This window comes from Castor canadensis, chromosome 14 (genome assembly GCF_047511655.1).
Source record: "Castor canadensis chromosome 14, mCasCan1.hap1v2, whole genome shotgun sequence".
NCBI classification, from domain to species: domain Eukaryota; kingdom Metazoa; phylum Chordata; class Mammalia; order Rodentia; family Castoridae; genus Castor; species Castor canadensis.
In genome coordinates this window covers 57221175-57234706 of record NC_133399.1, presented here as the reverse complement: position 1 = coordinate 57234706, position 13532 = coordinate 57221175, and the positions used below count along the sequence as shown (strand labels likewise).

The window sequence follows — 13532 nt, the reverse complement described above, 5'->3', positions numbered from 1 at the left end:
TCCATTGTTTCTAGCTCATAACATATATGTAATTAGAATGACAAATCAGTAAATCCTGAAATCTTACTTATTTCCTTTTACTCCCCACGTTTGTAATCTAATTCTAATGAAAAGAGATTTACGAAAGCTGAGAATGAATTTTATTTATGTGTAATCATATTTTCCAACTGAAGAGTTCCTTTTACATGGATAAGAGTAGTCATAGACCACCTGGTCAAAATTCATGTATTTATTTTCTTTTCAGACAGCTTTTCAAGGTAATTCAAATAAGATTCCTGCCTTTGAGTGAATCCTAGTGGATTTTGTATTTTTAGAGGGATTAAAATAATTTAAATACATCAGAATTACACAATGAAATGTATTTGAATGCAAGCACTTGCTAAGTGAATGAAGGTAATATAACACACAATAATCTAAGGAGGATTGTTTCTACCAAATGATATGTATGTGGTCTGCATTATCTTTCTAATTATTTGAAACTTGACTTTAGTAACAAATTTCAGATTAGATGATTTAACCCAAATTTTACCAGGTTGCACAGGTATGGTTTCCTAAATCACAGATCAGTGCTACTTTCTGTATGCTATGTTTTCAGGATGCTACTTTTTTGTGAGGTTTTGTGTGTGTGTGTGTTTGTAATGGTTATTTGTTTTAAAATATTTATTATCACAGTAATTAAATCATGGTTTAACACATCTCTTAAGAACCAAATCAAATAATTCTCTGTGCAAGGAGAATGTAGAATGTACTCTTCCTTTTTTTAAAAACTAAAAGTATAAACCTTTAGCTGGGTATGGAAGACCATGCCTGTATCCCAACACTGAGAGGATGAGGCAGGAGGAGTGTGAGTTTGAGGTCAGCCTGGGCTACAGAGTGAGACCTTGTCTCAAAAGTAAGGAAGTAAGTAAATAAATAAATAAATAAACCAGCAGCCCAGAACTGAGTTACTATCACTTGATATCTTTTTCAGCTATAATTGAAATAGTAAAGAATTAACAGGTTACGGGTTTTCTTCCTCTAATATACACTCTAGTGTCCTTATGAAATCGATATAAAAAGGGTCAAAAATGTATCCTCTGATGTTCACTCATTCACTCACTTGGCTTTATTTTTCTTCTTTTAATTTTTTTGTTTATTTTTGAGACAGCCTTTCACTATGTAGCCAATGGGATCTTCCTGGCTCCACCTCCTTAGTGCTGAATTATAGACACAGTGCTATACAAGTGTTTGTTGGGTAGGTTTCCCAGTTTTACTCCTCTGCTTCCTCTTGCTTCCTCCCCTTCACTTCCAGGTATTCTGATCACTGAAAGTTTTTACATCATGCCTCACTCTGATGCAAGGCTTCTGGAGACACCAGTCACTAACAGTTGGTACCGAGAGTGGTGTGAGCATATCTACAAGATGAGCTTTCACATCAAATCATTTGCCAAGCTGTCAATGTGCTGTAATCTCATGTAGTCTCTGATCATAAGACATCTAGATTCTTTGTATCTCGTGGAAGACTCCAGGTAGGACACATGGATGCATTAAGGGAGATACTGGGGCTTATTATAGGTGAAGGGAAAGGGATCTGAAGAGTGGTGTGATCTCTGTCAGGTTGAAAGCAGGGAGCAGAGAAAGAGAGAAGGCTCTCTAACTCAAAGCATTTTAAACTGCCAGTAACCTGTGTGAGGGGAAGGGTTTGAGAGGTCCCTGAACTAGTGCGATGGATTACACTGTGCATATTTTCATGCTAACTTTTAGGTACCCTAACTTCATGTGGTGGCAATTTCCATAGTTTTTAATGCCTATCTCTGTCTGCAGCTAGCGCAGAAATTGCTAGCTGCATACAGAGAGTAAGAGAGCTGTTTCAACTGAAATGCCCTGCATTAATTTAGACAGGTTTAAGAGTTCTAATCTTTCCATATTTCTAACCTGCCTCAACTTCCCCCTGTGGGATAATATCCTCAAAAATTCACTTCTGGGAGTGCTGAGAGAAGTAGTTCTGTCTTCTATATCTGCTTCAAAGCTGGCAAGGGACTGCAGACCCTGCCTAATAGGGAGATTGTCCCCCTACCACTATCCCCTAGAACACATTTAGTCATCAGACTGCATCTGTTTCTAAATCTTTGTCCAACCCAATCAAGGCTGTTCATGGGGACCTTGTTCACCTGTTGCACCATAATTTGGATCCTAAAGGCTGCCATCCTAGAAGAGATAAACCTGGCTAACAAGTTTAGCAGGTGTGACCTAAACATGAGCATTGATGGAAGCATCAGAAGGAGCTCTGACAGAGGCAGCAACCAGTGTGCACAATTTTAAGTCTTAAACCATGAAAACACCGTACTTTCTCTAGGAAAAGGCAAAGTCCATCATTTTCAGCTATCAGAGGTTCTAATTTTCTCCTACTTTGAAAAGTGACAACTATCAGAGTCTATTTGACTAAAAATTATGACCATAGTTTTTGTAACATTTTAGGCTGTCAGTAAAGTCCTTATATGACTTTAGGTAATATGAGAGGAAGGTGGTTACTTTTCCTACAGGTGCCTATGCCTGCAGCTGTCCCTACCCCAGTTAGGAGGGGAATAAATTGAATGGCCTTTTTGGTCCAAGATCCTGCTATAAATGGGGCAGGTAAGGACTAATGGTTTGGGGGCAATATCTGCATTAGGAAAAAGGTGTTCTAGGGAGCAGGTGCCAGTCCAGTTACAGGATAAACATCCATAGGAGTCAAGCCTACAAGGAAAGAAGATTCCCAGTGTCTCTGAGCAAAATTTAAACACCATTACAAAGCAGAATACAGGAGGGAGTAACAACTCCATGAGTGTGAACTGTTAAAAGGAAATATCTGGAAACAGTCATATTGCCTCTGCTTAAGCAGAAGGCCCTGGCCAAAGACGTGAGTTTGCCTTTTGCTAGAAGCCTGGAAGACTTTAATTCCAGATAGCCCAATGCTTAAGAACCCTTCTTTAAACCTCTCAACTTTGGTTATTTTAGAGGTCTGGCACAAGTGACTCCATTTAGATACAGAGGAGGTTCCCTCTTTTGTGTAGTCCTTTTAAACTGTAGTCCTATTAAACTGTTTCTCTGAACAGTTGCTTCTGAAGATTGTGTCAACTGGGCATTTTAGCCATGTCACCAGGACTAGCTTTATCCCAGAAAGTCTGATCTGGTCCCAGTTGTAGGGAAAGTAGCACAAGAGACAGGTCAGGTAGAAGTTGGTGTCAACGAGAACTTTTGGGCCAAATTTAAACAACAAAGAGGTTTAAAAGGAGTGCCTCTTAGGCTGGGCTTCCTGTAGTCCATTTTTAAGTCTAATTTTGACTGTCCTATAGATGATGTCCTGGCATCTTAAAAACATTGCAAAATATCAACAGACAAGGGTTATAAAGTTTTACAAGGAAAGTACAAACAATGGTAGATAAGTACTTGTCAGAGTCATTTTCCATGGGCTTCTCTTGAAATGCTCTAGAAAGATGAGAGCTGCAATAACAAACTTAAAATAACAATGGTTAAAAATTTTGAAGAAAAGTTTAGCAATTGACAGAACAGTCCAATTACTTCCTTTGTATACAGCATCACATCAGCATCATTAAGCCTTTTTCATTACACTTAGGAACATATGCACAAACTTGCTAACGGCTAATATCGCTAACACTTTTAATTTGGGGGACACCAGCTTGGTACAGCATCTTTTTACAACTTTGCATTTTAGAAGGTTTGCATACTTAGAGAAGAAACATACATCTAACATACAAAGGAGCCAGCAATAGTTAGCACTACAGTTTGAGCCCTGACTTTCAGTTTGGTAAGTAACAGAGAATACTGACAAAAGTCAAAACCCCAGATTTCCCCCTCAGTTAGGAGAAGGCAGTGTCAGTAATCCAAAATAGTCCCTATTTTAAAAACTGAATTGCATATTATATATCTATAACAATGTGTATCTAGCCAATACAAACAGGTGTCAGAACTGCCTAAGTGGCAGGCCTCTTAGTATTGACCATAAATAGCAGAAAAGTCAAAGGTCCTATTGACCATTTTTATGTGTAGGAAGTTTAGATACAATGCACCTTAGATAAAGGAGAACATGATCTATCTATTTTACACATGCTAAACTTATATACTTTTAATTCTGTAAATGTTTGTACAACATTTAGATAGTTTAAATATATCTCCACAAATCTTTACTCATAGACACATATAAGGTACTATATATAAGTTAAAGAATACTTGTTCAGCCACAGTTATGAAGTGGTCATTTTTGTTTTGTTTTCTTAAAAGAACACTTAAAATTTTTTTACTTAGTGAAACACAATTTCCTTAGTCATCTGTTACCATTTATCAGCTGGTCCTGGGTGACCAGAGCTATAAAAGATGAGGGGAATACCGAGTCTTGCTCAATAGCCACTTTAATGAAGATCACTTCTGCTTTTTATAAACTCCTTTTTCACAGAGAGCATTTGGCCAAGTATTATTTATGTGTCAAGGTTACATTAGTACAAGGAAGCATAGTTAAAATTAACTCTTTGTTATGTCTCTTTTAAAACAGAGAAGCAGGAGAAGCACATGGTCAGCATAACCTTCTTATTTACATCTAAAGAACATGAAGACATCTGGGGAACCTTGAGCACTGTTGTTTTTCTGGATGTCTGTTTCTGAGATTTTTGCCTCAGTTCCTTAGAGCTTTCTAACAAGGCCAGAAACCAAATCACATAGGCACGGTCCCACTGCTGGCTCCAACAGTCGTCAAGAACCTAAAAAAAAAATTAATAGAGTGCAAAGCAGTTATTTATGAGAATTAAACAAGGTGTTTGGAAACCTGATGGATGAGACTTATGTTTTGGATGTTGATAAGAAGTCACATTCTGACTGCTATGTACTTACAGCAGGGTCTTACTGATCTGCATAAAGCCCTTTTGCTCCCTCCCAGAAAATAACAGGCTCAGTCAAGCAGAGTTAATGACACACAACCCAGTCTTTTGTAACCATTTCATTTTCTACAAAGTCCCAAAAAATCTTGAGGTCCCAGGAACCTAATGTAGCACCCCCTTTGAGTGTGCCCACCTTCCCATCAGAAAGGAAGTTATTTGTGATAAGTTGCTTGCTTTTACATAATTAAGTTAGTTTTATCCCTGTTAGTTACCTGGACAAAACAAAACACTTTTCTTTAGACAGAAAGTTAGGTTTTAGTGTACACTAAATTTTGACCTTAGATTTAGACTTTAGGAACTTCTTCAGGTAAAATTTTAATAATAGCTAACTTAATGACACATAAACTTATAAGCTTTAAGATGCTTTTAAATTTCATCTTGAAATAACCTTTACAAATTTTGAATTTAGATAATGTGTTTTTAATTTTAAAAAGACTCCTAGTAACCTTATACTTTAAAAGGAGATCCAGGAATAAAAACAAACTTAAACTATTTTTATATAATAACAATCTACAAACATGTATTTGTTACTAGCTCTACTTATAAAAGAGAATTGAATGCAAATTGCTCTTATGGCAGAATGAAACAGATTAAGGTTACTATCCATAATTATTTCCCTTAGTCCCAAGGCAATGTCTGCATTTTAGTTAGACCTGGTTGAGATATGATCTTTAGACAACACTTTGAAGAGACAACAATTTTTAAATACTAACTTTGTAAGAGTAGTTTAAGAGCTATCCTAAAGATGATCATGTGTACACAGAGATGTTCTAATTTAGGCGTGCCCAAATGACAATTTACGTGTACAGAGATGAACTCAAAAGTGCAAAGTATTTAGTAGTTACAGTTATGTGTTAGTCATATACGAAATGTATAAAATAGACACAATGAAACACACAAAAGATATTACTTCAGAGTGCATTTTTAAACAAATCATCTTTTTGCCATTTATTTTTAGTAGCAGATTAATCAGCTAGATTTATGATATGGGGCAAAATAAACTTAGTGTTTTTTATTTTTTATGTAGTTTACAACAGATTTACAAAATAAGAACCTGAATTTCTCTGTATATCATATATCCCTTTTATGTTAATTGCTAGCACAAAATTTTCAAATGGGCCCATATACTTCAGGATTCCTGCAGTCCAGATGTTTGTTTTTCTGCCTTACCAGGAATTGATGCTGGGCAAAGTAGAAAGATAAGAAAAGGCCCTTGGAATAAAATAATTCCAGCAACTTCAGGGGCCAATTCCATATTCCTCCCTGTCCAGAGTTGGTAGCTGTGAGTGGCTAGCACGTAAAGGGTGCAAATCAATTGCTGGATTTCTGGAATCCAGGGCCAAATGAAGATTTTGCCCAATCCTTGATGGACTAATGAATAAAAAAACACACAAGTAAAAACTATATTAACTTAGAATACTCTTGGACCCTTTAACCACAGGTTAATTACAATTCTCCCTAGCTGACAGCAGGATGGTGCCATCGACCTGTGTTTGCCATCTCAACATAATTGCAAAGATGTGCACTACAGGGTTGGGCCACTTGAAGAAGGTGTGGTGGCTTGTTCATGGCAGCAGCATTTCCTGTGATCACATGATTTTTCCAAAATGGCTTTCAGGTGGAACATAAAGCAATGGTACATACAACATATAGGTCCCAAACAGAAAGACAAATGGGAAGGTTGTGAATACATCTGACCTTTATAATCTAATCATGAAATTAGGCTTTTATCACCTTTCCTCAAGAAAGATATTAGTCTTGAAATCCCATAGTGAATTTTTGACTTTCTCCCAAAGTTTCCATCCCAGTCATTAGTAGCACAGAAAGGAAAGAAAGTCTGAGGAGAGCAAAAGGTTTTCCTTGTGGCAAAGGGCAGAATAGGAAGGTTTCAATGATGAGGAATGGGTTTTAATTCCTTATTAAACCTACCCAAGTCAAGAGAGGACCCACTAGACCTTTATGGAGGTCTCCATACAACCACACCACATGGACAGTGCTAGAAAGATGAAAGAATGATCTTTCGATCTGTTATAGTAATAAAAGGCATGTTCCCCCATCACTACCTGTAGCAATGGGTTATTTTCTATTTGGTGGTCTCTATAAAGGGAATAGTTTTGATATAAGGCTATATAAGCCTGGACGTAAGACACCTCAAACCAATTTTTTCAATCTCTTGCAATCTAAGCTTCCTTTCTCCTGACATTTTATATTGGGTTCAGGCTATATTACAATAAAATAGGCTTTCCCCGTAAGACAGAGAGGAGGTAAGGAGGGTGTTCCCTTGGAGGTATGAAATTACAGAGGCCCTCAGGACATCCACTTCATGGGTCTATGGAAACTGGAGTCTGAAGAACTTTGACAAAGTCCAAACATCTCTGGAACTGGCTCAGATATGGGTACCCTTCCTTCATTTTACTTCCTCTGGGGGACCATGTCTTACGCCTGCATGAGGGATTCTGGGATTAAGCATTACCTCTCTGTGTTAACTATTATACCTTTTTTAAAATCTAAAGTGCCCAGAGATATAAGATCAGAGAGATGTGCCAAATGACCAAAGCAAACTCAGGTGAAATTAGGCCTTTATCATCTTTCCTCAAGAAAGGGACTTAGGCATTATTTTAGAGTCCAGTCTGAAATCCCACAGTGAATTTTTGACTTTCTCCCAAAGTTTCCATCCCAGAGTCATTTAGTTGGACTGGGAGAGGCACCTGGCATCTGGGGAGATGGGGTGGGTAGTGGAGAAAACAGCTAAGAGGGGATAACTGGGAGTGAGGCTGCTTGCAACAATAGCATTTGTTTCCTCCTGGTGTGGCCATGCTCACCTCTGAGGTCTGGGGAGAGGGAGCTGCTTCCCCATTCACCAAAGCTGCCATCAATTCTTCAGTTGTGCTGCCAAAGCAGTGGGTGTGAGTGGAGAAGAGCACAGCACAGACATTTGAGAAGTTATAGGGATTATAGTCAGTTTCCAAAGAGGGGGTTTCCTGCTTTCTCCCAAGTCCAGTCAAGGTTTTTCCATTGACCAGAGCAGGGCTGGGAGAAAAAGGGCCCAGTCTCCTTTCCCTTCTTTCCCTTCAGCTTCCCAATGGGGCATGACTCAGGTGTCCCTTGTAGGTTGGGGATGGGAGATTTACTTCTCAAGGGTAGCCATAAGAAGAAGAGAGTAAGGAAGAGAGCAGATATCAGAGATGGCATTTTGAGATATGGGGCTCAATTTCTGATTATCTTTTGACTAACATTCCAAATGTGTTGTAGTCTAGTGTTGTTTCTGATCAGAAGATACCTAGATTCTTTGTGTCCCATGTGGAAGAATCCAGACAGGACATATGGATGTTGTAAGGACCATACTACACTTTTTTATTGCTGAGGGGGAAGAGGTCAAAGTGGTGTGGGCGCTGCCACATGGAGCAGGTTAAAGAGAGAAGATTCTCTGTTTTCAAAGTATTTTAAACCACCCGTAACCTGTATGTGAGGAGGGGTTTGGATGGTCCCTGGGCCAGGGTGATTGCTCATTCTGCACATGCACTTATTCTCAGGTACCCTAACTTCACATGGGAAGAAGTTTACATAGTTTTTTCCTGCTCAGTTTGCAGCTAGCAGAGGATCTGCAATTGAAAAGAGCCCGGATACTGCTAAAATTTTTGCAATTGTAAGAGAGGCTCTGAGTGTTGAGTGTGTATGTCTAATCTGAAATGCTCTAGGATAAGCTATATAGGTTGAAGAGTCCCAATCTTTCCTTCTTTCTAACCTGTCTCAAATGAGCACCCATCACAGAGGAAAGCTGACAGCACACCCTGCTGGCAGATTGGAAAGCATAGTAGGGAAAGAAAATTTGGTAGCTAGTATGATTGAAATGTGTGGGGTGAATAGGAAGGTTCGTGGACAGTGGGATTTTGTGGCTGTCCCTAAACACCTATGAACTTAGAAAAAGACCACAAAAAGAAATGTATTTGAATATAAAGTGTGAGGCCAAGGGCCTCTTTGCTAACTTATTATAACTTTTCACCTTTCTTTTAAAGTGAGGTCAGGAAACGCAGAGAAATAGTCAAGTTGAAAGAAATCTAGAGAAGGTTAAATTCTTAATTAGGTCTCTTTTTTCAGTGTTAAAGCTCTTCTTGGGAAAAAATAGGACCTACATTTGAGATGGGGTATTTGAAAATATGACCCACCAAATTTTGAGTCTCCAGGTTTCTGTGAACTTCTCATGCTGCAGTCTGTCCACTCCCTCCTCTCACCCTCTCCCTCAATTTAGCATGGTGTAAGTATGCTCCTCTGCCTAAGGACAATACTATAGCTTCTCACGCATCACCAAAGTTGTACATTCATTAGGATCTTCCCCTACCCTTCCTGGCCACTAGTTAAAAGTAGAAATAATGCACAGCACAGGAAAAGCTGGAATGTGGCAGACTTTGAAGGCAGTAAGGAATCTGTACCTCAACAGAGCTGCAGGTCCTCACCAGCAATTGTGGACAGAATGAATGGATAAAGTACGTGTGATGATGTTCTGAGAGTGCACGGTGGCAACTTTGAATAAGGGGCATAATATTTGATAAGGGAATATTTTTTATTTGGGAAATGCTTTCCAGGGTATAGGATTTAACATCTTGGCAAAGATCCTGGAGGATAGCAAAGAATTTCTGATAAGATGACTTCCAGAGCATGAAGGCTCATGATAAATGAAGTTAAATAATAGAATTCCCATAGCAGATGGTAGAGGAAAGGAGACAGCTCAGGGAAGTGTCAATGCACTGTACTCTGAATTTTTTTTTTCTGCCCAGTGACTGGGCCCACATGAAAGTGAGCAAGAGGAGGAAGATCTGGATGTTAATCCATCAGGTTAATACCCATCAGGGAGCACCCACTATAGAAAGGCACAAAATAGCCAATGACATATAATGCTTAATATCAGCCAGGAAACACATTATCCATACCAGGGCCTGCAGGACAGACATGCCTCTGGTCTTTCTCTACTTCCTTTCCTTCCTACTTTTGAAAAAACTGATTCTCTTCTGGGTTTAGCTAATCTCGTTCTTGCTCTAGTGTGACCAAGGCAGATTCTGATGCTTTCCCTTTTTGCCTAAGGCAGTGCATTCATCAGGGCCCTTGTTTATAAAAGATTGAGAAAACATTTTCTCCAATATTTACACCTCCCAGAACTGTTTGCATATCCCTGACTAATTGAGTCTGGAATTGAAAAATTCTTGAGAAAGTCTTGGGAGATGAGCAAAGGGGCACAGGATGAGGAACTGTAACTGAGGGACTTGTGGCCATCTCTTAGGTTTTAATTCTAGGAATGCTTAAGTTTTCCTGTTTGGACACATAGTATTTCTTCTGCTTAGGAGGTGCCCTGTGATCCTGTCACCCCCTACCTGGATTTAGGTTTCTCTTGATATTTAGAGTCCTATGACATTTTTTGGGTATCGATCTCATTTTAGTTTCTGCTGAAGATGACATTTCCTGACCAGGCTTTTCTTGACCCAATTCGTCCCACTCTGGGAAGAAAATACTCTGGTATTTTCTCTCATAAGAGTTAACACAATGACTAATTTAAAATAATTTTTATTTTCTTTCCTTAGTATTGCATTACTGATGAGAATGGGAGCTTATTTTGCTATTCACAACTATGTGCCCCTCACGTAGCACAGGACCTAGAAGAGTAGGTGATCACACAAAATACCTTTGACAAGTTAGAAAGATGAGAAAGAAGGAGAGGGAAAGGAAGAGGGAGAGATTTTAAATACTACTATATGTCAGGCACTACACTAAATTCTTTTGTTATTTTATTTCATTCTCACAGCAAACTTCTCTGGTTGATGTTATCAATACCTGCCATTATGCATATGAGTTATCCAAGGTCAAAAAAGTTAAAGAAATTTTCTCAAGGTTATATAACTAATGTTGTTATTAGTTTTTTTTTTCTTTTATTTATCTTTTTGGTGGTACTGGGGTTTGAACTCAGGGCCTCATGCTTGCCAGGCAGGTAGGCGCTCTACAATCTGAACCACTCTGCCAGCTTGTTATTTTTAAATTCCAGTATCACATCACTATGAAGCAGAGTAGAATCTTCTGATATATAATAAGCTTTATGGGTGTCATGGTCCTCATTTATAAAACAAAGGGGTGTTTACTATTATCTTAGTTTGAAAACAAACTCAAGTCTGAGGAAATAAAAGCAGGTGATCTTGGGGGTAAAAAGGAAGAGTAAATTACAAGTCAAACTCAATACTCTTTGGATTAGGAAGTAGTTGTTCCCACAAGGAGGGGCAGCAAACTGTTTTGAAAAGTATTGTAACTTACTGCAATAGATGTGATTCTTTTGTGTTTTATATTTATAAAAGTATTGTTTCTTTCCACTGGCATTACAGGATGCTCATGCAGTCACGATGAAATGCATTTGAAATAAAAGCCCCATTAGTCTGTTATCGACAAACATTAAGTTTGGATTAAGGATGATAACTCAAGTGGCATTTTTATTATTTTAAGGTGCTCAAGGTGCCCCCTATGACTGTTTTAAGGAAGTTAATTCTCTGAGTGAGAGATCTGGAAATTGTAGTTTTAAAAATTCACAACTGCCTTGTGAACAGAGGTATGTATAAAGAACATGATTATTTATTTGAATCATAAAAGTTATATATTTCTTGTCAAGATACTCTAAATAATAACGAACAGGAAATTGAAGAACAGGATAATATTTTCAAATACATATATATGTATAGTTCTCTTCTGTGCAATTCAGAGTTTTCTACTTTTTTCAATTTTTGCCTGACACCGTCCTGACAATGAGATTAGATACAAAGAAGGCTGATGTTTATTGCCAGAGGAAGGAAATAGGTACAGTCTGCCAAAAACCAGGAGTCCCATTCAACATTGAGAACTAACATTGTGTTTTATATTAAGTCTATCAATGCCAATAATCCTAAAAAGTAAGTGTTTTATTTTTAAGACATAGGATTTGAGAGAGAGGAAAATTTCATTTTGTTTTGTTGTTTGTTTAAAAAATTATATGTAAATCTTAGAAGTAACTTTTAATAGCTCAGTTTGGACAATGCAAGTATAACTTTACTATAAACCACATAACAAGGTGATTCATGAATCCAACAAGAATCTTGTAGCAAGTGCTTCCTGAATTTCATTGGGATATTAAAAATAAAAAATCACAGCTAGGCTCTGGTGGCTCATGCCTATAATCCTAGCTACTCAAGAGGCAGATATTAGAAGGATTGAGGTTCGAAGCCAGCCCCAGGCAAATAGGTCACAAGACCCTATCTTGAAAAAACCCATCACAAAAAAAGGGCTGGTGGAGTAGCTCAAAGTGTAAGCCCTGAGTTCAAGCCCCAGTACCGAAAAAAAAAATCACAAAAGTACAGTTGCTTTGTCTTTTTTCTTTTCTTTTCTTTTCTTCTTCTTCTTCTTCTTTTTTTTTTTTTTTGTACTAGGGCTTGAACTTGGGGCATTGCACTTGCTAGGCAGGCACTCTGCCACTTGAGCCACTGGGAGGTCACATATGAGAGGCATAGAGTAAAAGATGAATATGGTTGAAATACTCTCTATACAAGAATGAATACAGAATTCTTAAATCAGCTGAAACTACCATAAGAAAGGGACTAAGGCAGAATTAAGAAAAAAAGCGATGAACCAATTGGGGTTATAACACATATACACATGAAAACATCAAAAGGAAACTCTCTGTGTAGCTACCTTTATCTCAAATAAGCAAAAATGTCATTTTTTTTCTTCTGCAAAATCAGAGAACAGGAGGGTGGAACAGGTGTTGCCTACTGGGGAGGGCAAGGGTTGGCACCAGTGGGAGGGGGGAAGGTGTTGGGGAAAGGGGGTAGGAGAGTGAATTCCAGCAAAAAAATGTGCACACATGTATGTAAATGCAAACACGATACCTGCTGAAACTTCCAGGAATGGGAAGAGTGGGGAGTAGAGGAGAGCGGTGGAGGGGGTGAATTTAAGTATGATACATTGTAAGATCTTTTGTAAATGAAATGGCACAATGTACCCACACCCAGCACAACAATTTTTTTTAAAAAGGAAAAAAACTTACAAAAGAACAGTTGCTAAATTCTCAAGAGACAAGTTTAAGTGCACTGGAAAAGTCTGTGTGTTGAAAGAAATTTGGAATGAAAATGAGTCCACATTCTGTCTAGTCAAAAGTGATCATACACACAACCAAAAGATGTAGAAAGAGTAATGCAACAAGCCACTCTCAGCAAATTTTAGTTAATAGACCACCAGACTGAATAAACTATATCAAAGTAGATGCAAGTGATGAAATGTCCCAAAGAATGTAGCAAAATATGGTGAGTGCTTTTGAGGCAACTGGAGACTAGAGAAGAAGGCTGAGAACTGTAGTGGAAAATGAAGTCATGTCCGCACTCTGAATTTGGTATATGCACTTCAAGTCTGCCTCAGTGCTCATTAATCCATTTGCATTTAGTTGCTTATAAGACACTGCATTTTATCAAATAACATCATAGAACAATGATTTTTACCTTGGTATTTTTCTGGTTTTATACCATCAATTAAACAGCATTTATATTACCATCCATGCAATATTGAATTGGGAACTGGTATCATTAAAAAGCAAGATGATAAGGAATTTTCTGTTTTCCATTT

At 38.1% G+C, this 13532-nt stretch overlaps 1 protein-coding gene across 1 annotated transcript in view; it reads left to right on the top strand.

The window, feature by feature from the left end:
- LOC109698344 (disintegrin and metalloproteinase domain-containing protein 18) overlaps nt 1-13532 on the top strand; it is a 112411-nt gene that overhangs the window by 74689 nt on the left and 24190 nt on the right. Inside the window, exon 14 of the mRNA XM_074053313.1 lies at nt 11391-11493. Within this exon, the coding sequence (XP_073909414.1) occupies nt 11391-11493 (103 nt within the window). The remainder of the gene's footprint in view (nt 1-11390; nt 11494-13532) is intronic.